General features: G+C 51.9%; 11 protein-coding genes across 11 annotated transcripts; 4 read left to right on the top strand and 7 right to left on the bottom strand.

Annotated features, from left to right (window-relative positions):
- Window positions 1–424: 424 nt before the first annotated feature.
- Window positions 425–2137, bottom strand: AYO21_07797 (hypothetical protein; the record flags this gene model as incomplete). Its single annotated transcript, XM_022657750.1, has 1 exon — window positions 425–2137. The coding sequence occupies one exon, from the start codon at window positions 2135–2137 to the stop codon at window positions 425–427; it is 1713 nt and encodes a 570-aa protein (XP_022509899.1).
- Window positions 2138–3039: 902 nt separating this feature from the next.
- Window positions 3040–6417, bottom strand: AYO21_07796 (hypothetical protein; the record flags this gene model as incomplete). Its single annotated transcript, XM_022657749.1, has 3 exons — window positions 3040–3698; window positions 3748–6274; window positions 6346–6417. The coding sequence occupies 3 exons, from the start codon at window positions 6415–6417 to the stop codon at window positions 3040–3042; spliced, it is 3258 nt and encodes a 1085-aa protein (XP_022509898.1).
- Window positions 6418–6813: 396 nt separating this feature from the next.
- On the bottom strand, window positions 6814–7746 carry AYO21_07795 (hypothetical protein; the record flags this gene model as incomplete). The annotated part of the gene is made up of 1 exon (XM_022657748.1): window positions 6814–7746. One exon carries the CDS (start codon window positions 7744–7746, stop codon window positions 6814–6816), a length of 933 nt encoding a protein of 310 aa, XP_022509897.1.
- A 709-nt stretch (window positions 7747–8455) lies between these two features.
- AYO21_07794 (hypothetical protein) lies at window positions 8456–10661 on the top strand (the record flags this gene model as incomplete). The annotated part of the gene is made up of 4 exons (XM_022657747.1): window positions 8456–8463; window positions 8522–9278; window positions 9338–9384; window positions 9440–10661. 4 exons carry the CDS (start codon window positions 8456–8458, stop codon window positions 10659–10661), a joined length of 2034 nt encoding a protein of 677 aa, XP_022509896.1.
- A 246-nt stretch (window positions 10662–10907) lies between these two features.
- Window positions 10908–12987, bottom strand: AYO21_07793 (hypothetical protein; the record flags this gene model as incomplete). Its single annotated transcript, XM_022657746.1, has 10 exons — window positions 10908–11111; window positions 11210–11318; window positions 11429–11499; window positions 11559–11691; window positions 11745–11880; window positions 11964–12088; window positions 12160–12357; window positions 12418–12547; window positions 12622–12752; window positions 12818–12987. 10 exons carry the CDS (start codon window positions 12985–12987, stop codon window positions 10908–10910), a joined length of 1407 nt encoding a protein of 468 aa, XP_022509895.1.
- A 746-nt stretch (window positions 12988–13733) lies between these two features.
- Window positions 13734–14498, top strand: AYO21_07792 (hypothetical protein; the record flags this gene model as incomplete). The annotated part of the gene is made up of 2 exons (XM_022657745.1): window positions 13734–13926; window positions 14008–14498. The coding sequence occupies 2 exons, from the start codon at window positions 13734–13736 to the stop codon at window positions 14496–14498; spliced, it is 684 nt and encodes a 227-aa protein (XP_022509894.1).
- A 578-nt stretch (window positions 14499–15076) lies between these two features.
- On the bottom strand, window positions 15077–15992 carry AYO21_07791 (hypothetical protein; the record flags this gene model as incomplete). Its single annotated transcript, XM_022657744.1, has 3 exons — window positions 15077–15290; window positions 15379–15798; window positions 15856–15992. 3 exons carry the CDS (start codon window positions 15990–15992, stop codon window positions 15077–15079), a joined length of 771 nt encoding a protein of 256 aa, XP_022509893.1.
- A 415-nt stretch (window positions 15993–16407) lies between these two features.
- AYO21_07790 (hypothetical protein) lies at window positions 16408–18526 on the bottom strand (the record flags this gene model as incomplete). Its single annotated transcript, XM_022657743.1, has 4 exons — window positions 16408–16953; window positions 17016–17320; window positions 17370–17600; window positions 17671–18526. 4 exons carry the CDS (start codon window positions 18524–18526, stop codon window positions 16408–16410), a joined length of 1938 nt encoding a protein of 645 aa, XP_022509892.1.
- Window positions 18527–19572: 1046 nt separating this feature from the next.
- Window positions 19573–21120, top strand: AYO21_07789 (hypothetical protein; the record flags this gene model as incomplete). Its single annotated transcript, XM_022657742.1, has 2 exons — window positions 19573–19969; window positions 20024–21120. The coding sequence occupies 2 exons, from the start codon at window positions 19573–19575 to the stop codon at window positions 21118–21120; spliced, it is 1494 nt and encodes a 497-aa protein (XP_022509891.1).
- Window positions 21121–21994: 874 nt separating this feature from the next.
- Window positions 21995–22555, top strand: AYO21_07788 (hypothetical protein; the record flags this gene model as incomplete). Its single annotated transcript, XM_022657741.1, has 1 exon — window positions 21995–22555. One exon carries the CDS (start codon window positions 21995–21997, stop codon window positions 22553–22555), a length of 561 nt encoding a protein of 186 aa, XP_022509890.1.
- A 52-nt stretch (window positions 22556–22607) lies between these two features.
- Window positions 22608–23072, bottom strand: AYO21_07787 (hypothetical protein; the record flags this gene model as incomplete). Its single annotated transcript, XM_022657740.1, has 3 exons — window positions 22608–22843; window positions 22897–22955; window positions 23011–23072. 3 exons carry the CDS (start codon window positions 23070–23072, stop codon window positions 22608–22610), a joined length of 357 nt encoding a protein of 118 aa, XP_022509889.1.
- Between the last annotated feature and the right edge of the window lie 670 nt (window positions 23073–23742).

Below are 23742 nucleotides of genomic sequence, written 5' to 3'. Positions count from 1 at the left end.
CGGCCCGCTCGAAGGCCATGCATGAGACAAGTCCCAAACTTCCTCAAATGCTTCCTATGAGCCCCCGCCATTTCCCCGATGCCACATTGAGGTGAATCGTCAAACCCACCATCAACACCGGCGGCTTTGAAAAGGAGCCGCAACACCCAAACCAGGCCGTTCATATCCGTCGCCCTCATCTGTCAAATTCCCAATTTTTTACCGCAATGATCTTCACAAGGGTATGTTCCTGCCGTAACCCAAAAATAATGAAATATACCATTCTGACAAATAGACGCAGCAAAGGCATATAATACAGCAAGGGTACCCCGAAAACAAAATGGCAGCAATCCGTGTTCAATATGCTGAGAGTCGGAGTCGATTGACAATGTTGACGAGGATCTCGAATCTGTCGCCTCCAATTCACTGAATGAGACTGGTACATTTATGGGACATATCTTGGTAGTTGCTGGTCCGCATCCGTGTCTGTCACAGCGACCGTGGTTGCTTCTGGTCTGGTGGTGGCAGGAAGACTCGGATCCGTCGCCAAAGGGTAGGCATCTGTTGCAGCGTCACTAATGTCCCCAACTCCTCTTCCGAGTGACCCTTGAAGACGGCCTTGGTACACCGCTTGCACTTCTTCAAGACGTGCGCGTGCTCGGTCCTCAGCTGCCTCTTCGACTTTAGATTGACTGGCTTTCTTGTCGTCACTAATGTTCAGACCCCTCAGCTCGGCTCCGATGCTCGAGGGATTCGGCGTTCCAATCTTTGGTTTCTCCTTCTCCCCTCCAACCCGCGCTTCGTGGCTTCGGCGAGACCAGAATCCCGAACTGGATCCAGATCCTGTGCTCTCCGTTGACAGAGCTTGCATTAGGTCTCCGCCCAGACGCAGATTGGTGTCTAATTCACTGTCCACGCGTACCGTAGCTGGGGGCAAAATGACAGACACTTCTGGACCGTTTTTGACCGAGGAGAATTTTTCCGTCTTCTCAGCGCACTCAACCTCCAGCTCCCACAAGAGATGATATGATCTTGAGACATTGTAGGTCGTGAAGCTTGGGCACATGGGTGTCTCGAGGCGAGAACCCAATTTCGCATTACCCAGATGGAGATCGCACAACTTCCCGAGGTCAAGGGTCGCTTCCACAGCAGTGGTTCTGCCATGCGCCATGGTCAGGGGTTGGTTTAATGCCTTTTCCGGCAACACTGGAATTTCGTAGGTTTTGGTGTCCGCAAAAGTGCCCGCTGCGCGGCACCGAATGTGCGTCTTCAGTTCGATTTTTGCGGAGCGGAGAATCACTTTCGGAAGCGACGTCGAAGTGTCAATGGTCGTGTTTTCAGGAGAAAGATCTGGTGTCGCGGTGATCAAAAACGGAATGGGATTCGGATGGAAGAGCTGGATGATACTGGGTGCCTGGACAGTCAAATTGAATGAAAACTTGGGAATAGAGTCCCGCTGAAAGATGGATCGGGCACGGTCCCTCAAACCCAGGCTGGTGCCAGCATGTTCAGGGAGAAGTTTCAACGTTGCGATGGTAAAGAGGCGTTGGTCAGTGACCAGACCGTAGTTTTCAATGGGTTCTGGGGTGGACAAGGGTTGGAAGATAATCGGATAGCTGGATACCTTGCTCTGAGGTCCGCGGATATGGTGCAGACCTTCTGGCTCGGTAAGCGTCGCCTCGAGAACATACTCGATGAAACATTCCGCCTGCCGGCCAAACATGTGTCTTCTGTGGTAGCATGAGGGTGGAAGAGTGAGATCGAGGCCGTTCTCATCCGTGGTCGCTCGATAGTGGTCCTTTGGCTTCCACTTCTCACCGCTCAAGATGCTCGTCGCGTCCGCCTGTTCAGGGACTACGAATTCAAACGGCCAGCTGAAGGATCCGGGCTTGTGGGTGTATTGACCTTCGTAGAGAAGCAACTCCTGTTTGAAGAACTGTGTCCGACCCCGGTGGTAGGTGACGCTCTGGCCGTGTTGCTGGATGATCCGTGACTTTGCCCGGCCCCAGAATGAAACCACCAATCTGCCAATCGCACTATCGGCAGCGGTGTTCAGGACCACTCGGCCACTGATCACATCGCCAGGAGAATAGCGCTGGCGAGGATTGTTGAATTCGAACGAGAGGCCCGGTGAGTTTTCGGCCTTGGTGAGACCCATGTTGCTGTTGTCAAGATCCTGTCCCGTCGACAATTGTTTCACGTCGATATATCGGTTGGCTGTGATATAGTCTCAATTGGCTGCGCTCTACCCATCTCTTGTTCCCTCGACGTCTTTCACGACAACTGGGTATATATAAATCTTTCCCACGTGAGCTCTGATGCGGGCAGAACTGACGTTTCAGGTGCCCCAATCCGAATACGGTACACTGCCACCCAGAGCCACAGCTTGGACCCTTGGCTCGATCGAGGATTCGCCACTGGGCGGTTGCGGTAAGGCGGCTTTTGTGTGATCGACGGCTGGGGGACAGGGGTGAATAACTAATGGAACACCGGAAAGCCCCGCCCGCAGCACCAACAGTGCGCCTATAGACATCTAGGCACAGCGTTTCTCGGTCTTTTTGTTGGGTGGTGAGATGGAGCTGAGGTTCTAAGAGGTGACAGAGCCTCGTTGACCCTGGTAGGTCCAGTGTCAACGCCACTCATATGCAGAGCAGCATCTCTCGTCTCTCAAGGTCGCTGCATCTCAGCCTGTTGATTCATGGCAGCCTGTGAGTCTGCGGTACGCCCATTTTCTCGTTAGCTGTGGCTGTCAGAAACTCGTACCCTGAACGTTGATCATTATGTCACAGCGAAGGATCAGAAGGTCAAGAAATCAGCAGAACTCCATGTACCTACTACCTATTAGACAATAGACTCTCTCTGACACTGGTGCTGGCACTACTACATTCTTCTACCATTATATCTTCGATTCGCGAGCCGCCTCTAGTTTGTACTTTTATCGATGTATGAACAATGTCAGCCCCTAATGTACACCCTTTTTACTCCTCACTCCATGTTCGTTGGTCGTCTCTACCAGCCAATTGAGCCGGCATCAATTTGGTCATATTTATCAATGGCCCCTCACGCTCGTCCTTTTCCTTTCCTGCCACCGCGTGCTCCACCAGTTCCTCGCTTCTTCTTCGGTTCCTCGTCGCTTCCAGGTTCGACGACTCCGTCCTCATCCTCGTCCGCCTTCATCCTCTTGCCTTTGCCCTTTGCACCCGCAGTAGATGCACTGGCAGCCTTCTTCTTTGGTGCCTTGATGTATTTGTCCTTCTTCAGATCCTCGTCATCATCCTCTTCGTCGCCGGCCTCAGCTTCCGCTAGGAGTTCTTCTGCCTCGGAGTCCTCTACTGCTTCTTCCAAGTCTGGTTTTTCCTTCTTCGCTCGTCCCTTGGCGGTACCCAGGATGTGGCTTGCTTTGACGAATGGCATAGGGTGGCTCTGAACGTTGTACAATCTAGTGAATGCTGCCTTGGTAGCGGCGTCGATCTTGATCTCGTCCATGTCGTACTGTCCAACACCCAGTTCCAGCACGGCATCGAAGTCTTCTTTGGTCAAGTAGTAAGAGTCCATGAAGTCGATGACATCTTGCACGGCGTCCTTGCCCTGATTCTTGAGCGTGCCGACTGTCTTGCTCCATAGGGCCGGGAGATACTGCTGGCGAATTTCATGACGATCGGCAGAGGTACGAAGCCGCATATGTCCTTGAATCTCCTTGACAAAGCGAGAGAGTTTCGCTACAGCATATTAGTACACAAAGCCACACGAGACTGAATTCCAACTTACTCTGCTTGCTGTTTTGCCCAAACCAAGTGGGGAATGCAGCCTGTCCCCCGAGCATTCCGTACACATAGCTAGCAGGTCGAACAAAGCTGAAGATAGCGTGGAGCGGCATCAAACTCCATTGCTGCTGGGAACCGTGAATCATCCGATCAACTAGATCGCCGTCAGAAATGCTGGCAGCGGCGTTGTCTGCAAGCTCCAATAGCTTCATCTCTCGCTCTTTACCGCTATAAGAGCTCGCAAGGGCAGGATTGGTCTTAAGATAGTTCTCCTGGAGCATAAGATAGCTCATCTCATGGTCATTGAAGTATAACTCGGTCTTGTCGTTTAAGGTCGCAGATGAACTGGCAGCAAACATTTGTGGTCGAAGGATCTTGTTCACAATGTCCCAAGGCTTCAGAATCACATGTTTCTCCCATGCCTTCGACATTGCCTTGGTGTCGCTGAAATCGAGATCTTTATTGTCGAGTTTGACAGTTGAAATCATGTTGATGATCTGGCGAATGTCGCCATTGCATCCCTCGATTAAGGCATTGATGATGGGTGCGGGTAATCTCATGCCTTCGCGGAACAGAATCGTAGCGATCCGGCCTCGAATCATATCCGTGGTCGGCCTTCGGAACTGAAACTCTGCTGTCACATTGTTGAGTGGCCTCATCTTTGGCTGGTTCCGCTCGTTGCAGATCAAGATCATCGGGACACTGGTCTTCTTGACGATAGCAGCCAAAGCGCCCACGCCACCACGATCTCCTGCTGACATGCCATCCACTTCGTCCATGATCAGCAGGAGCTTTCGTTTCGACTGTTCGACTTTCTTGCCATCGCCGGCGAAATACCCGAGGAGAGACGTAGTATCCAGAACACCAGTCAATCCAGTTTCAAGAAGCTTCTTGTTCCGAGTCTCGCTGGCATTGCTCTCGACGACATCATAGCCCTCAAGTTTGGCAATAAGATGGGCAGCGGTGGTCTTGCCAACGCCTGGGGGACCATGGAGCAAAGCTGCGCGAAAGGTGCCTTTCCCATCAGCACCCGCCTTCTTGAAGTCTGATTTGGCCGCTTTCGGCCAATTTCGAAGCCATCTCTGTAAGCCTTCAACCTGGGCCTTGTTTCCACAGACGGCGCTCGTTGAATCTGGGGCGTATTTGTCAACCCAGAGTCTGTCTTCCACTCTGGGACCTTTTGGTTTGGCTGGAGGTACAGGGGCACCACTTCGAGCTGCGGCAGCTTTTGCAACTTTCGCAGCCTCTTTCTGTCTCTCACGTTCGCGTTGTTCCTCGTCTTCTGCCTGCTTGCGGATTTTCTCTTCCTCTTTGGCTTGTTTCTCGGCATAGGCTTCGGCTGCTTTTCCATCACCACCATTTGCTGGAAGCTGTCGAATGAGTGCGAAGAGACCCTCTTCGTTGATTGTTTTGATTCCCAGCTGGCGGATCGTTTCAAGCTTTTTGGGTCCTGCATCGGCACCAAGGACGACGTAGCTGGTCCGCTTGGATGGCGCGCCTGTCACCTTGCCGCCATACTGTTTTACGAGGTTTTGTCCCTCTTCGCGGCCAAGCGAGTTGAGAACCCCCGTGAAGACAAAAGTTAGTCCAGCAAGACAGTTTTCTGCACCCACTGGAATATCAGCAGAGCCAGCTGCGGGTGGAGCCACATTGGCGTTACCGCCACCAAATGTGAACTTTTTCTTGTCATCTCTTGGTGGTGGAGTCGGAGCTCTCACAGTAGGGATATTGTCAAAGATATTTTGTATCTCCTTGCTTTCCTCCTTTTCCTCCTTTTTGGGGGTCGCGCGCGGCTTCCTGCTAGTTGTCGATGTCGTAGTCCTCTGTTTCTTTTTGGGAGTATCGTCGGCATCATCCAAGTCGTCCTGATCTTCATCCTCAAGATCTTTGGACTTTCTCTTACGACTGGAAGTGGTTCTGCTGGACGTTTTCTTACTTCTCGCATCACCAGGTCCGTCATATCCGGGGATCTGTGCCATCTCGATATCGTCGTCTTCATCATCATTTTTTGCTTGGGGCTTTTTAGAGTGCCCATTGACAGTCTTGCCCATTCGTTTTTGTGGCTTTATATCTTCCTCGTCTGTTCCTTCCTCGTAATCGTCGTCCACTTTCCTGCTCTTCAAGTCACTGAAAATGTCATCATTGCCTTCGCGGTCATCCTCCAAGACTTTATTGGGATTGTCATCTTCATCCTGTTCGGCATAGTTCTTTTTGCCAGTCTTTCTGGAGGATCTTCTGCCAGTAGATGGTGTGTCACCGTTCACTTCTTTGCTGGGTGTTTTTTCGGCACCATTCGTAGCGGCTGCTTTTGTTCGCAATGGGGTAGACTTCGCAGACTTTGTTTTTGAGGCCGCAAAGTAAGCTGAGCTGGTAGTCTCTTCTTCCACTGGTTCTTTGGCCGATTTCTCGGGCTTTGGAGTGGTAGGCTTCTTAGAGGCGGGTTTGACTACTTCTTCAATATCATCATCGTCATCGTCATCGGAGACGACTTTGCGAGAGCCGCGCTGTTTCGTAGTCGCTTTGGAGGTGTCCTGCCTCATGATCAGTCACCTATGCTTTATGCTCGGCTGAGCGATACAGAGCGAACGACGCCCCGGCTAACCTTTGAAGTGGCAGTCTTCACCGAAGGCTTTGCCCCTCCATTTCCAAAGAAACTCCTAATATCTGAAGGCATGTTGTCTTCCAATTCAAGAGGAGGTAGGATTGGTGGGAAACTAGGTTGACATGACAGCCATGAATGAGAAAGAAAATGCCAAAAAAAAGTGAACCAGTGATGTCTGGCTACAGCTCGGGAAGGAGCGACTGAAATGTCGTAAAGATCCCGCTTCCCAATTCGAGATGGACGCGACGCGTAAAACCACTGTACGCGCTACGGCGGAGCAATTGGACAGCTTGCCTACAGTGCTTGGCTTATTTGTGGAAAAACATGAGGGAATATGAGAATCAAAGACTGACAAATCTATAAGAAATTCAATTGATGTCTAGCCAAGCATACAGCATACATAGTCCGCTTCTCTAATCATGCAGAAATCATCATTAATCGTTACAATGTGGGCAACAATTTCCCTTTTCAGTCCTTCTCGTTTTCTTGTGGCGAAGCATACCATGAAGCATGTTCCGTCTTCTGTTCACCTTCTTCCAAAATTCGACTGTAATCTCCAGGCTTTGTCGACCCATTTGGAATAAAGAATTGCTTGTCAATTCGACTGAAAGTCAATATAAAAAGTATGATGATCTCGAGCATGAAGTTGAAGACATAGAAGCAGGCTTTAGAGTCGTACCAAGGTGGATTGGTGGCTGGTTGCGGGGACTCCCAGGTGATACCAGTTTTGAAGCCTGCTATCAACATACATAAACAGGCCGAAGAGGTAACAATGACCAACTTGCTCCTCATGCTGCCGTGGCCGAAATTCTCCGCATCTCTCGACGACGGCAAAAGGACCGCTAATGCAGTATGGATGACAGGGAGGCAGGTGAAAAAGAATAGGTAGGTGATCGCCGCGAGCTGGATATCTCGACAAACAGATTTGGTGTGCGGATTGAGCGTGTACATTGAGAGGACAACGGATGTGATGACCATGACGAGTGCTGCCCCAATGCCGATGTACAACAACTTGTATGCGGCTCGCAGGACTGGATTCCATCCAATTTGTGGCTGTGATGCTCGCAGTATGCGTTGTGCGAGGATCAGGTTGATGATATAGATGATCAATATGCCTGCGTTTACAAAGATTTGTGCCGCAATCGCCAGTTGAATATCATGCGGCGTTGTCGCCCACCCAATCCGCAGACACAGAGTGGCTGTCCTGGCCATACAAAAGCCGAACAGGAGCGCCGATGGGATGAACTTGTGATTCCTCCGCCGATTGAGCTGAAAGATGGTCATGTTCGTGGTTGCAAAGCAGACATAGAAAAGGAGGAGGACAGCGTCTGCTGGGATGTCGGTGCCAACCGTCGGTACGCCACCTATGGCGGCCGTTGTCGGGGGATATGGTCCTCCCATTGCGTTGGTGAATTGCGACAGTAGCGATTGGGTATCGTAGGGTCTGTGATATTCTTGACAGGCAAATATCGATAGATTGTTGATGTTGAATATTGACCATAGCCATCTCTTTCTAATGGGAAGTCCATTGTTATATACATGGGGCCCTCCACTTGTGACGCAGGCGGATCTTCACGATACGAGATCGAACAACAGTATGGAGGGGAATCGGTTCGCACTAGGGATCCAATTGTCCCATCGGCCGGTGCACGAACAATGATTGATATCAAAGCAGCCACCGAAGACCAATAGAAGTTGGTAGTCAACTGAGGTGACGACGGAATCTCGCAACAAAAACGGAGCCGCGGACAAGAAGCGCAGCCGTGAACGCGTGACTTTTCCTAAAGCGGCAACTTTGCCTTGCGTCAAAGCGCTGCTCCAGGTTTCGATTCGGCTTCGTTTCCCGCCGAAATCCGAGCTGCGAACGTCCAACACTACAACTTCGTCGAGCCCAGCCACGATCTACGCTGCAAGCCGAGCATTATTCCCTTCTCAGATACAGCGAGCTCTTGTGTCCGAGCCGAATATCTCCTTGCTCCGGGACTTTCGAGCAACCGTTCAACCCTCTGACATGTCCCAACCTGAGATGCCTAGTCAATCACGGAAGGGGACAAAGAGCTGTAGCGAGTGTCTGTGTTCGTTGCGGTGCATCAAGAGTGCTGTTCTGATAATGTGCAGGTAGACGTCGCAAAATTCGCTGTATTCGAAGATCTGACGATGCAGAATCATGTCGAAGCTGCGAAGACCGAGGCGTGAAATGTGTTGCCCAAGTCTACACTTCTCGGCCGGTCCACGAGCAGAGATTACCGTCGCGTCATCGAATTGCTCTCCTAGAGGTCGAGGTCGCCAGTCTGCGCAAGACAGTTCGTGAAATTCAGTCGAAGCTTGGGTACCAAATAACAGACGTCGCAAGACCAGCTTCTGTTCAGGCTACCAGCAGTCAAGGGGACGATGACTCGGACAATGAATCCAACGTTTCAGATGTCCTTGCGACTGAGCAACCAACACACCTCCGTTCGCTTTTCCAGAATGATTGGTTGAGTGGGGATTTCGGCCAACTAGACCAGCAACTACAGGACCGCAAAGCTAAGGCATCCACCCACCTTCTGGATCTGGCTCGGCAGACACTACAGCAGCTAATTCCTCAAAGAGAGGACGCCCGGGATATGGCCAAGACAGCGTCCAAATGGATTGATCTCGTTCATGCCCTGCTTCCACAACCATTTGCGGTGAAATCTCACACCGAACTGCTGGACAGCTATGAGAGCATGTGCGCGCCAGATGCTGATGCCATATCCTTGGCATCATGGCTTCTTGACCTTGCTGTCACGGGGCTGCAAGAACCACAAGATCACGGCAGCCCAGAAACGTCGCTCAAAAGATTTCGCAGAATCCACGACTTTGCTCGGGCAGTATCTGACGCGGTAGAGAGCAAGTTAATATCGCACGACCGACTGATGGGAACAATTGAGGGATTGGGGATGGCGATGCACGTGAGTTGTCCTCACCTTACAATGGCATTGTTGTCCTGTGCTCCTTCATGCCATCCAAGCCGTCCTTGCCAACGTATGCTGACAAGAACTACCAGTTTTTGAGGCTGTAAGATGTTCCAGTGGACATGTCAATGGTCGAAACGAGCTGACAAGCGCGATAGCCAAATAAGCCAAGGGAATTTCCAGAAAGCATGGATCCGCATGCGACACTTTGTGGCCATGGCTGAGCTTCTCGGACTGCCGAAAGCGTCTCAAAGCCTCCCGCCCGGCAATGGTACACCAGACCAATCACTGCTCCCGAGGATTCAGCTTTGGGAGTTCATGTGCTCAGCGGAGAGACTGCTCTGCATGATAGTCAACCGCCCCCCTGCCACACGGCGCTCAGATTACACTAATTTGAAGCCTATAATAATCAACGGCACCGTTCAGGTCCCCATTTATCTGAACAAGTTAACGGATATAACAGCCAAGTTTTCTACCCTGGACGATCTCGGTGCCAACCATGCATCTGGTGCACAGGCATATGCGTACGCACTGGAGCTCGACCGAGAGCTTCGAGTTCTTGCTGCTCAGACTCCGAAGTCCTGGTGGGACCAGGATTTTGTGCATTTCAAACCTGAGAGTCTCTGCCAACTATTACATTATTACTTTTTGATGAGGGTGCATTTGCCTTTTACCATGCGCCAGGACCCGGCGGAGGGAAACATGTACAGTCGTTTGACATGCATGGAAGCCTGCGAAGCGGTCGCGCAACGCTATCAAGCTCTGCGTCGTATGCTGCCCTCTGGTATTTTTCTGTCTCCGATCTTGGATCTACAAGCATTCACCGCAACCACGGTTCTCCTCCTCACATCCCACACGGGCCCCTCCAGCAACCATCTCGACCTGGAAGTGAACAAGGCGAGAATACAGGGCATTGCCGCGCAAGTGCTCAAGGTTATGGACGAGAAATCTCGTGACACGACCAATGCCAGCTTTGCACGGCTCGGCGCAATGACGATTCGTTCTCTCAATGCTTTGCTTCAGCAAAATAGCGACGCGGTCAACTCTCGTCAATTGAACCTGAAGGTCCCATTACTCGGGAACGTGACTGTACGCCGCAACATTGACCCTTCGCAGGCGCCGAGCACCGACCAGCAGCCTTTTCAGGTCCAGCCAGATACCGGCTTGTGGAGATCCCAGCAACACATCCTCACGCAACCTGGAACCATGCCCACGAATAATGGCGGTCAGTTCACTTTGGCGCAGACCTCGGCGGAGTGGGAGTTGAATCCTCTGTCGTGGTCTTTTGATACCCATGACAATTTCTTCCAGGACGCCTTCATGGCGGACTCATTTGAGCCGATGGGGATGTGGCAGACAGACTACGATGGCTTGCAGTAGTTGGTTAGGGGGGATTATCATGTTGAAGGATCATGTGACATGCGCATCACATTGTCATATATACCGCCCAGATTCAGATTCTGGGAAATGTCTTGTCTATCGCTCTATTGTATAGTATGTTTACATATACGCCATGAATAACAGTAACAAGACTCTTTCGTGCTTTGCCCTTGTTCCCTCTCTCGTCTTTTCTCTTCTCTTCTCTCCAGAGTTCTGACCTTGACTCAGACATTGATACCAGTGTACTCAGGCACAACTAAATGCGCCCCCGACGGTGCCGTCGCGGTATGCGTCCACGATGCTCTTGATGGTCGTGTACGTACCCGCGACGGTAATGAAGGAGCCCAGCGCGATCACGGCGAGGTGCAGGCCGCAGATGGTGCGGCGGCGCCAGCTCGTGTTGTACGTGCCCCGGTCCATGTAGAGGCCCATGAAGGCGGGGATTATCAACTAGGACGGATCACAAGGCTTAGTTTAGCAAGGCTCTCTAGTATTTGGTAATCCAAAAGAGGAGGGACGGAGGGAGGAGGGGTAAGAACAAAACATACACATGTCGGAGCACAGCACAGCGAGCCGATCAGTCCGAGCAGAAACCCGAAAAAGGGGATCGCTTCGGCCACGATGAATGACAATAGCGTGATTCCTATGGTCGAGCCTCTAGATCAACAGGATCTGGTTAGTTCATATCTTCAAATGTAGGTAGTGTCTCCAGCCAGCCAGCCAGCAGGTGGAATAAGGAGGCAAAGAAGGGGAGGGCGGACACGTACAGCCAGGTACTCCAGTGCACGATGCTATTGCTCTGTAGGTGAGGAGAGTTGCGCAGGATCTTGACAAAGAGCTACTCGGGGAGAGTTGTTAGCATTATCTTCTAGCTCTAGCCGGGAGGAGGACACTGACAAATTTGGCAGCCATGTGAATCCACAGCGTCGAGGTCATGATGAAGCCCGGAATCGATATCCCAAATGCAATCTTCTCAATCGTCCCGCCGGCACTGGCGAGCGACGGGCTGGCCACGTATTGACCGCAGTAGCTGGACCAGATTATCAGCTCTGTCAGAGATAGACTTTGGAGAGACAAACTCACACGTATACCACGGTGCCAAAGGTGATGTAGCAGACAGACAGGATCGCTTGCGAGGTGAAGAGAGCCTTGGGGAAGGATTTGGGCCGCCTCATCTCGGCGATGACGGGCATGAAGGTCGGTGTGGCTCCGTAGCCGGCTATATGTACATACCTCGTTTAGTCTCCTTTTTTCTCTGGCTAGAAGGGCTTGGGGAGTCTTGTTGGTGGTGGCTGTTCTTACAAAAAAGATTCAGTGTCGCGGTAAGTCCTGCCACGAATCCGGGTGACCCTACGGCGATGACACCAAGATCAAAGGGACCAGTGGCCGGGGCGGCGGCGGGTCTGTCGACTTGAGTGACGCCGACACTATGCAAGAAATCGTCAATATCATATCAACTTGTCTGAATTCTTGTCGACCTGACATGGGACAAACTCACACCACGATGAAGACGGCCGTGAAGATGGAAGCAAACCCGATCCAGGTCAAGACGGCCATCTTGCCCAATGTGCGGATACTCGAGACGATGCCTGTCGAGACGGCCGCAACCATGGTCCAGACGACCGTGCAGGCTTTGCCGTTGGCGAGAATCTTCAGCCCCTGAGCCAACCCAATGAACCCGGAGCCAGCGGCCAAGCTGTGTGCATAACCCGTCAGCGAAGATGTTTCACTCTCAGGAAGCGCTCGAGAAACTCACATCCACGTCAAGAGGAACAAGCCCCCGGCGACCTCGCGAGCAATGGGTCCTCCCATGACGGCGGCGCCATCGGCGATGTTGTGCACGCCGCGGTATCTCATGCGGAACAGGTACATGATATAGGCGTAATCTTGAACCAAGCCGTGTTCGTGAGCAAGGATACACAACACAAGCTATGTCACGGTGTTGGTGTTTGCGACTTACAGGTTGTCATGGTTCCCCAGCCGAAGAGGATGCAGATGCCCGGTCCATAGCCCGTCACATTCATGGCATAGGGAATTCCCAATACACCCGTGGCGAAACACAGCTTCAAGAGGATGATACATGCTCGGATCCTGCGTCGTTGTACATAAGCGAGTGTTCCCCTTGTAGTAAAGAGTAGAGAAGAGTGACCACATACCATCCCAAGGCTCGAAACTCGGCCACGCCAGTGTGACTCTTGAAGACCTCGCCGTCATCTTCGCTCAGATCGGCCTTCAAGATGCTGCTGTCCTGCACGGCTTCTTGGGAGATGCCCGTCTCGATCTTCTCTCCCACCTCTTGCGTCGTCTCTCCCTCGGAGTCTTGCATGGTAGAATGTGCGTTGGCTGAGATCCGTTCGTTTCTGGGCTCAACGCAGGATCGGGAGGAAACGAAACAGCAAAGTGTGTTAAAGAAGTCCGGTTTGGCGGTCACAGGGATCTTTTATCTCTCTTTCGTCCCCCTCTGCGCTCAAATCCCGTACACGAGATACATGGGAAACTTCGACATTGCCGGCCGGCCCTCCCTGGTGTTTGGTATCTGGCGGATTCTATCATGAGACGGGGGCCCAGGGGCGTCTTGGCTCTGACATGAATCCAGATCCATAGGAAAAGAGATAGATACGAGGTATCCGGTGGAGATTGAAATATTAGGACTGGCTGGGAAACGATCCAGCTCTTTCCTCCAACCGAAAACAATCAATTATCCGAATCAGGTACTCAGTCCTCGTCGTTGATTGGCGGCTTGACCTGATCCACGGGATACCCCCAAAAGACTATTCCTTATCATTGAGCCGAGAACGCAGAGCTCCGCCGCCGTTGATTTCCGAGCCTTTTTCTCGGCGGTGGAGTCGGTGACTCGCCAGGCTGACCAGGGTCGCTCACTTTCCGGGGAAACGATGGGGAGAATACTTCTGTCATACACTATGGGTCAAGATCGGTTGTAGACACAAGTAGTATTTGGGGCAACAAGGGGTGGTGGATAATAGAGCCTCGACCAGCTTCTGGGACATTGCGCCTTGACGAACCAAAACTAGGCTCCGTTTTCGCATGTGGGAGTGAGTGGAAGAGTCGAAGATGGTGATCAAATCAACACCCCAGATCCTCAAGCGAGTCAGCATTCGCTGGCTCCCAGACGATGCCTTTGAAGGCACCGACACTATCGCCCTCAACGTGGACGGCTACTATATGGACCTTCGTGTGACACTGGCCGACAAGACGCTGCAGTGGAGTCGAGCAGGTGAGCGCAAGACGCTCGCACGCGATCCACGTAGGTACCTTCTAACAGAATACATATGAATGAAGTCTTGGGATTGGTTGAAAGAACTGACCGACTGACACCTCCTCCCAGTGACGTTTCGGTGGACTCGCATCATCGATTCCATGGGGAGTCGGCAATCCGACGAAGCATCGTTCATCGACTTGAGCAACGGCGACAGTCTAGAGACGGGCAAGTTCGACAAGGAAGGCGATGGGACTCTGACAGACTACGAAGAGGTGTGGCGGGATGTTACAAAGGACACAGAATCTGACGAAGAGGGAAGCGCATGGATATTGCAAAGCACCGACGAATCCATGTTCCTGGGGAGAATCGGCCACATGTTCTTGGGGATGCAGGAATCAGCGCAGGGGAGTTTTGCGGTCAGGAAAGAGGTTTGGTCCTCAAAGTCGGGCACGGGCAGTTGGCACACCGTCTTCGAGGCGGGTCCTGTACAGTCCATTCCGAGAGCTGGGGATGTACAACGCGACCTTGACACTGGAGGAAGAGGAGGGATGGCAGAGAAAAAGGGACAGACGGTTGTTATTTGTGATTGTGAATGTATTGTTCGAGGCACCAGTTGATTTTGATATCGAGGCCATGATCACTCAGAGAAGTTCTGGCAGGCATAAAGACTTGGAGCTGTATCGACAACCTCGCAGTCATTGCGCAGGAGAAGCGGCATGATCTGTCCAGATTATATTCCAACAACAATATCCCAACACAAATCCGCACAAGGCTGCTGTGCCCTGTGTATCTCTTTCCCATGACCATCATCTATCCATGTGTTGATTGTTCTTGCGATTGTGGCGTTGTGGGCCCCTTCCAAGCCTCGAGCGGGCATTTTCCTGTTTATAAGTAGATCTTGTTAGTAACTTGTATCTCGGTTCGCGAGCAAAAGGTTTGACAACCTCGTGGCTTGTGGCATGTTGGTGGGTATCGGATATCGAACCGACTGAGCCTTGAGCCGTGGTTTTCCGATCCGAGATTGAACAAACTTTCACTTACTGTTGGTATATTCCGAGCCGGTCCAATGATACAGACCAAAGCGTGAGTGGGAGGCCAAGCGGGTTTCAAGGTTGAAACGACAAAGTAGTGGTGGTGGTGGTGGTGGTGTTGTTGTACTGCCTGGGCTGCCGTAGTACCTAATGCAACGACTATACTAACCACCGGGAAAGTATTTGTTGTTGAAAGCATCAACCACCTTTCGCGTCTCCTCGACAATCTCAATGCACCCTGGACTGTCAGAATGACAACATATCGACGTGCTGTAGTCGTTGATTGGCAGGTCACAGCTCGAGCCGTCAACAGCACCCACGCTGCACGTCTCCAGCTGCTGCGAAACTCGGCGGCTGATCTCTTCGCGGTCCCATGCCCTATCTCATAATCAGATAAAGAGAAAGGATTTAATAAAAAGAGAGATTGAATGGAAACGCGGTCAGGAGGGGGTTCACAACAACATACCCTTTCTTCCGATCGATGATCAAACTGCCATCCGCGTTGTATTTGACATCGGCATAGAACTCGGCGATGAAGTCGATGCCCATGTCCCGCGCCGCGTGCTCCATACACGTCCCCGCGAGACCAAAGACAGGCACCCCCTTGGGAATGCCCCGAAACACCGCCTTCGCCACGTCGTAGTCGCGACAGCAGACCCCGTAGAGCATCCCGTGCGGCTTGACGTGGTGGAGCGGCACGCCTGCCCGGTCGAGAAATCCCTTGAGCGCGCCGACCTGGTAGATGGTCATGGCCGTGAGTTCTTCGTGGGACAGTTTCATCTCCCTCCGCCCAAAGCCCTGCAGGTCTGGGAATCCCGGGTGTGCGCCGACCTTGACGCCGTGGGCTTTGCATTGCTCGACCGTGTCCATCATGATGAGGGGATCTCTGTTTCCCCAAATGTCAATCAGTGACACTTATCTCAAGAATACAAGATGCACTCACGACGCGTGAAAGCCACAGGCTATATTGGCATGGTCGATCAGGGGGAGTAGTTTCTCAGGATCCGGTCCACACGACCAGTTGCCATATCCCTCTCCCAGGTCGACGTTGATCATGGCCTTGTGCTTGACGCGAGACATGTTGTCACCCACGAGGCTGGAGTAGTGTCTGGTCAAGGACGGCGGCAGCCTCGTGAAAAGCCTGCGTGTGCAGGTAGAAAGGGCGTGCATTTAGTCGTCAAGTCCAGCCAGTATGGTTTGATCCATGGCGAAAGTAAATTTTCTTTTGCATCTGCATGAATCCAGGCCATGGGGAATTTGTCTGGTCTTCTGCACCGAACGTTAACGAGAGAGGGAGCCACTAAGAGATAAAAATATCCTTCGGCAAGTCGCGGACCGGGGAGGGAGGCATACAGAGCGAAACAAGGTGGTCCATGTACCCCGTCATGTACATAAATTGCAACAAGATCGCGGTCCTGGTGGATCTCTATATCCCTCCAACCGGAGATTTGCCACAGTTATTTGTTGGGAATACTCGTACAGAGATATATATGGTCTAGAACAAGTTCGTCGGAAAGTTAAACGAGCTATCGTGTCCGTTTCCCAAAGACACATCTGGTAGAGACATGTCCGTTTCCACCGAAGTGATGGGAACATACCGCATGCTCTGCTCAGCCGTCATGGCATCCACCGGCCGCGTGATATCCCACCACATAGAATAGACGTCAAAGTTGGGTGCTTGTAATGTGGTTCCTATGCCCTCCGCGCTGGGACGAAGCCCGGGCGCGATATCGGGGTGACTTTGATGCTGTGTGCGGCCGTTCATGTTCGATGCCCGAATCAACATTTCAGAAGCTTCGGGCATCTCAGAGGTTCCCGTTCGGTTTGGATTGGGTTCGTCCCTCCGGGAATCGGAAAGGACGATTTGTTGTTGAGAAAGCCGCGACTGGAAACTGTCTGTTAGCCCGGCCAAAAGGACACCCCATCGAGCGCTGAGGTGTGTGTCGTCAACCACGCAGGTCTCGAGCGCAGTCCCGAGATCTTTGATCTGGCTAAAAGTCGCAGACACGTCGAGAACATGCTTCATTTCTGACGCGCAGATCTGGTCCGCTGTCAGCCTCCGCAACATCCAAGTTAGTCAATGGGGAACAACTGTGCCCATACCTGTAGAAGAACCAGAGCTGCTCCCAAGATCCGCGAGTATGAGCGAACAGGGATATGCTTGACGTCGCCATCAGGGAGAAGGTCGTCAACCACAACCGAGACGATACTTCGAGCTGCCCTGGCGGTTCTGCCCAGGTGCTCTTCGTCTGTAGTAGAAGGAGTTTGGAGAGAATCGTAATCGAGTCGGGATTCATTGGCTCCAGTTCGGCATTTTCTCAGCATCATTGCCTGCAGGCTGAGACTGAAGATACACAATTGAATGTAGTTGAATTCGATCGACAAGATGAGTCGCATTTGTCTAGACACTGGTGTTTGTTAGCCTGGGAGCCCGAGTATAGGGTGCGACCAAGTTACATTTTGCGTGATTGAACTTGATGATGAACTCTTGCAGCAGCGGCTGGAACGACTGCATGATTGAGAGATACTGTCCGTTTCGGATAATTTTCTGGGTATACCGCTGAGACTTGAAGAGTGCTTCATCGGCTTTTTTCACCAATGTTGCCACTCGAACCCAGCATTCGGTCGTATTGTCCAAGTGCGTTTCGATATGTAGTGCAGATGGTGTGGGTGTGCTGATTCTCCAGCCTGAGTTTCTACATCAGTATACCCACACGTACTAGAAGGGGTCAAACGGGGAGATGATCAATCAACATACTCGGTGGTCCCGTCTGCTGCTGCGTAGCATATATCCAAATCAAATACTGCAACGACTGCGCCCGCTGACGAGTCGATGGAGCTCCGTACAAGTAGTCACGGTACTCAGAGTAGTACGTCGAAGGCCCTTCTTTCCCGTCGAAGAATCCAAGTTCAGTGGCGAGCATAGAGACAGTAGAGAGCATCGAACGACACAAGTGCCCGGAGCGAGCCAGCCAGAGGTGACCTGCTCCTGTCTCGTACTCCCCACCCGATGTGCCAGTATTCCGCGACCTTGGTTGTTCGGCAATCACAATCGAAGTGGTATCGTCATCAATCGGAGGGAAATGGAGGGCCCTCGGATGCCAGTCCAGAACCAGTAACAGAGCTTCGCAAGTGCCCAGCGTGCGAAACCGGATGGATCGCACAGAGTCTTGTCCCCTTTTCTGCATGCTACTTGACGGATCTCTCAGTGAGGTGAACTCCCCGACAAAATTGTCCTCGAACCAGAAGAGACGCGAGATCATCCCCTGAAGATACCTCCACAGTCGGTCGTGAATGACGCGGGACCTCGATATCGACGCTGGCCCAGTCCATGTTCGGTATCGGGAACCAATCATCAACATTGTTATGGTCAGGATCGGCTCTTCCTCGATGAGGAGATGATGCTTGCTGTGATGCGCATAATACTCTGGAGCAGCTGGGGAAAAGGGTGCCTGGTAAGTGTAGAAATGGTCTACCATATCCAGGGCTTCTTCAGCCGTGAACAGTCCGCCACGCACAAATCGCAGCGTCGACCAGGCCCGCAAAGCAGCTTGGGTATCTTGAGAGACGGTGCTACCAATGAAGGGGAAAGCAGCAGGTCCAGCCTGTCTCATATGTGCTTGTTCTTCTGGAGACAGTGACTGCACCTCGACGGCACTTTTTTGCGTCCCATCTTCGTCGCAGACTCTCGCCAGTAATGTAAGAGCGTCATGCCAGGTTCGGGAATGTCCATTCAGAAGCGCTGCTTCAGCACGCCTGCCCTGGGTTTCTTCCCCTGTTGAACCCTCTAACGGAGCAATGGAAGCGAGAGGAGATCCCTCTTCGGATAGTGACGATGTCTGCTCATGTTCTCCGTGATATGCAGTCCGCTGTCGCTTTGCACCAGGAGGATGGCGAGGCTCAAGATCCTGACCCGAGATTGAGCTGGATGTAAGCTTCCTGGTCCGCGTGGCAGCAAAAAAACAGTCTCTATTCTCTCTGCGACAACGCGCGCAAGGCCCTCTCTTGGGTTGGTCGACAGATCCCAGTTCACAGCGAACCTTCTTGAGCCGACACGGCTCGCATGCCTGAGGAACATTGATCAGCATATGTTGACCACGCGTACAACAGTCTTAGCGAGGGACACAAACCTGATAGACGCGCCTATGCTCTCGGAGAGCTGGAGTGCTCAACACCATCGAACCGCACGTATCGAATGTCTGCCGTATGCCGGAAGGAGAAGCATTGCTCGGTACCTGCAGCCTGGCCAATTTTGAACCGATGCCCTGCCTTGGTCAAGCGGTGATATCCGATTCAAGTGGCCGAGAAAGTTTTCCTTCAGCCGGCACGGGTGGGTAGCGCCCACAGTTCTAGGCTCCCTACCTAAGAGACGCCCAGAGATAAGGGCCTCGCTGGGCTCGATGGTTAAATAACCCTCTGTCACTATCCTAGATAGGACAACCCTGAGTATCCAGCCTTGTCCGATCCTTTCCACGATAAGGACCGGGATTTCAGCGGAGACAGAATACCTCGTACCTGGGTAGGAATTCCGTGAGATCCCCGCAGCGACTCGAGTCATGAACCACTGATTGTTGACACTGTCAGTTGGTGTACATTACAGAAGTTTTGCAAGTTCCCTGTCTGTAAGATCAACGGCCGTTGGTTCGACAACTGATACACCATGACCACGTCGTTGAAGGAGCTGACTATCGCCCGAGCACAAAAGGGCTACCTTGATGGCACATTCACAACCCGGCAAGTTGTCGAATACTATCTCCATCGCATCAAGACAATCGACCAAGCCGACGATGGCCCCAAGTTGAACAGTATATTGGCGGTTTCGTCAACAGCTGTCGCAGAGGCCGATGCTTTAGATGCACATCTTAAATCCACGTCGGAATTGAAAGGGCCACTCCATGGTATCCCCGTGGTTGTCAAAGACCAGGCCAGTACCAAAGGCCTCACGACGACGTACGGATCGATCGTTGCCAAAGATTATATTCCAGAGCAAGACGCCACGCTAGTCGCAAAGTTGAAGGCCGCGGGGGCCATCATTTTGGCGAAGACCACGATGCCAGGTAAGGGCACAAATTGAGAGTCAAAAGTCCGTGCAACTAACAGAATTGTCGAAGACTTCGCTACGTCCTGGCACTCGACGTCGTCTCTGTCCGGGACAACGAAGAATCCGTATGATACGAAACGAGATCCAGGAGGCTCTAGCTCAGGCACAGGTTCCGCGGTAGCCGCTGATCTTGGTCTGCTGGGCGTGGGCGAGGATACTGGTGGTTCAATTCGAGTGCCGTCGTCCTTCTGCGGACTCGTGGGTATTCGATGTACCCCTGGTATAATCAGCCGGACTGGTCTGTCGCCCCTACTGGTTCCCCAAGATACACCAGGTCCAATGTGCCGGACCGTCACAGACGTTGCCTTGATGCTCGATGTACTGGCCGGCTTCGACGAACAAGATCCCTATACGGCAACTGCAGTGATCGCCGGTCCGCCTGTTGGAGGAAGCTACGGTGCGAATCTATCTGTGGACAAGATCAAGTCGGCGCGTATCGGTGTGCTCCGGGGCGTATTTGGGCCAGAGTCGAGCCCAGAGAGCCAATCCGTGAACAAGGTCATCAACGCGGCGCTGCAGACGCTCCAAGACAACGGCACGGTCCTCGTTGACGTCGAGATACCCAATCTGACGAAACTCCTCGAGATAACCTTTACGTATCACGAACGCTCTCGTTCCGATCTTGACCAGTTCTTCGGTCGACACCCATTCCTAAAGACCAACACCAAAGAGATTTATGAGTCGAAGAAATATCACCCAGCTCTCGACTTGTTCGAGGGTATTGCCACCGGTATCGGGACGCCCCAGAATGATCCTGAGTTCACTACTCGCCTGCTTGCCCGAGAGGAACTCCAGCGCGCCATCACGGTCGCCCTAGCCAGGGACAATCTCGATGCACTGGCTTTCCCGGACGTCCAGGTCCCGGCTCCGCTGCTTGAAGACGTGCTTTCTCAAAGATGGCCTGCGGCGGCCTTCCCAACCAATACGCTGGTCTCGTCGCAGTCGCTTTTCCCCTCCGTCACTGTACCTGCGGGCTTGACCGAAGGTGGCAGTGGTTTACCCGTGGGATTGGAATTGGTCGGTCTACCGTATCGCGAGCAGAAACTGCTGGAACTGGCATACGGAGTGGAACAACTCGTCCAGGGTCGGAAACCTCCAGTTCTGTAAGCGCTTGCTTCGATGGGAAGATTGTGGTATCAAAATATAAGTTGACCAACGAATGCGCTCCTTTGACCATGACTACAATGATCAATCCCTTCCGCCAATACCATGCAATATACGTATGTTCATGATTTCTCGAGGCTGGGAGAGACAGCTCAAAATCTGCTGAAGTCGTCTACTTGTGCTTGAAGATTTTTGACGACCACCAAAGACCAGACATATCGACATATTATTGTATACCTAGGTAGCAGACAAAATATAGGGCGGCATGTTTGTTCACAACAGCTGAAGTACTGCAGGAGCTAACTCAACTCGGTATTGAAACTGACTTTGTCCTTTCAAGGCTTAAAGCGGCTAGATCTTGGCAGACAAGCCAATTGCACCCTAGAGCTTTTTCGTTCTCAATGCTTGCAACCTCTGGGACACGATGCTCTGTGATTTGTGAACAAGCATAGACCACTGATCTTATCATCGTATTCAATAGCATCTTGCTCCAAGATACGCTACTTTTGCGACCCGTCCAGCACTATACAAAGCCATACTTTGAATTCACGACCACACAAACACCGGAAACATGGCTGCGCAGCCCGCTGGCCCGTCTTGTACGAGAGCTCCCATCCGCATGGTTTGAGGATTGCTCGAACTGACTGACGGCTTCCTAGTTGCTTGTTTGCGCTATCTACGGATCAAAACAATGTTCTCAAACCGTCCCAGAACGTCTTCGACCAGATTGAATCGGATACACTCCTCCCTCCCTGCCCAACGCGCGATACAAGCTCCCTCGATATGCACTCGCTCATTCTCTACCACGACAGCCCGTCAAGATTGGCTGACGCCCAAGAGACCGGAAGTGAGAAAATCTCACGTGGGACGACCGCGAATGCCGACGGGCGGTTCAATGCGCGGGACCACCGTTGTTTGGGGCGACTATGGCTTGCGCATGAAAGATCACGACCGCCGAGTCTCGGCGAAACAACTCAAGAACGCTGAGGATACTATCAACAGACGGCTACGGGGGGAGCGTTTCAGACTATACAAGCGAGTAAGCGCAAATATCGGTGTGTACACGAAAGGCAGCGACGTGCGCATGGGCAAAGGAAAGGGCAAATTCGACTACTGGGCTGCGCGTATCCCGGTCAGCAGGGTGGTGTTCGAGATCAAGAGCAATCTCCACGAGCAGGTGGTAAGAGATGCTTTCAGGCTGGCGGGAAACAAGCTACCTGGACTGTGGGAGTTCGTTAAGAAGGGAGATCCTCCAATGGTTGGCATCACGAAACTGGGCAACGGAGTGACATTGGAAAAGCTCAAGGAAGCCCGGAGAGAAGTGGAACCCAAGGACAAGGAAAGCCCAAAACCCATTGTAGCAGGGATGAAAGTGCCGCCTCAGACGATCGCGACTCAGCTAGATCCGCCGCCGACGACAGTCCCCATTTCGCCGTGAGGCTTCTGACCACAATCGCATGTCCCCGATCATACTCGACGACCTTCCAACTCTATGCGCCGACCCCGCTTCCTGCTCCATATCCCTGCTGCGGTCTGGTATCCTTCTGTCCTTCGGCCTGGTCTGGTGTTCCTCCATATCCACCTTGTTGACCGGCCTGGCCATCCTGCGCCACTGTCTTACCACCCATACCGGACTCGGAGATATTCTGGCCATATCTTATATTTTCTGTTGTCTGCTTTCCCCGCTCCTCAGACGTGGAGGGAGTCTCCGTTGTATTGGAGCCACCTGGAAAATTGTCAGAAATAAGAGGGCAAGGGGAGAAGGGTTCAGTGACCTACTGCCCAATTGGCCTCTTTGTTTTGAGGTGGGAACGGTCGCAGTCTTTATGGACTCGTATCTACACAGGTCTATCAGTGGACTGGCAAGAGAAAGGACACCAATCAAGCACATACTGAGGGATTTCGCCTCCAGGATCTGTATCCATAGTTTTATCTTGGGCCTTGTTGCCTTCCATTTTGAATGACCTGAACGTGTCGTACCAGTCGCAAGTCAAGACTTGATCAATGGTTTGAGTGACGGTGTGAAATAAGTCCATTTAAACATGAGACAGGAATAGCGGGCCACATGTCAGGAGTCCGTCCATTTGCATGTGAGTGAAAAGGGTTGTTGAGCTGCATCTCGCAACCTTTGGCACTTGACTCCATTCTTGTTGAGCAGGAATGGGCAACTTTTGACGTCACGGCGATGCAATCTGGCAGCCGATCGAGGAACGGAGTGTCGATAGTGACGATAGTGACGCTCACACAACGCTGGAGTTAGAGTGGCTTATGTAACAGACTACACGTGACCTGATTCATGATATCGACTGTTACAGCACACTAGCAAAAATATCCGTCCAACCCCCATTTACCACCAAAATCCCTGACTTTCACATCGCCATAACTTTTAAATTAATAGGCAGCTATACTTTTTTCAGCTAGGAGATTGAAGTGTATATCTAGTAGTACTATTATATCTCTTTATAACTTTAGAATACTTATCGAGACTTAAGTAGCCTATAATTAAAGAAAAAAGACATGGAAAATTATAGTTTTTATATGAGATTTTACGATCTATTATATTCTAAGCTAGACTACGCAGCGAAAATAGAATATAATATAATAATTTTATAGATTATATGAAAT

The sequence above is a fragment of the Fonsecaea monophora genome, assembly GCF_001642475.1.
Source record: "Fonsecaea monophora strain CBS 269.37 chromosome Unknown Scaff63, whole genome shotgun sequence".
Classification (NCBI taxonomy): domain Eukaryota; kingdom Fungi; phylum Ascomycota; class Eurotiomycetes; order Chaetothyriales; family Herpotrichiellaceae; genus Fonsecaea; species Fonsecaea monophora.
Note: the sequence above shows the minus strand (reverse complement) of the source record. Positions and strands in the feature narration are given on the sequence as shown.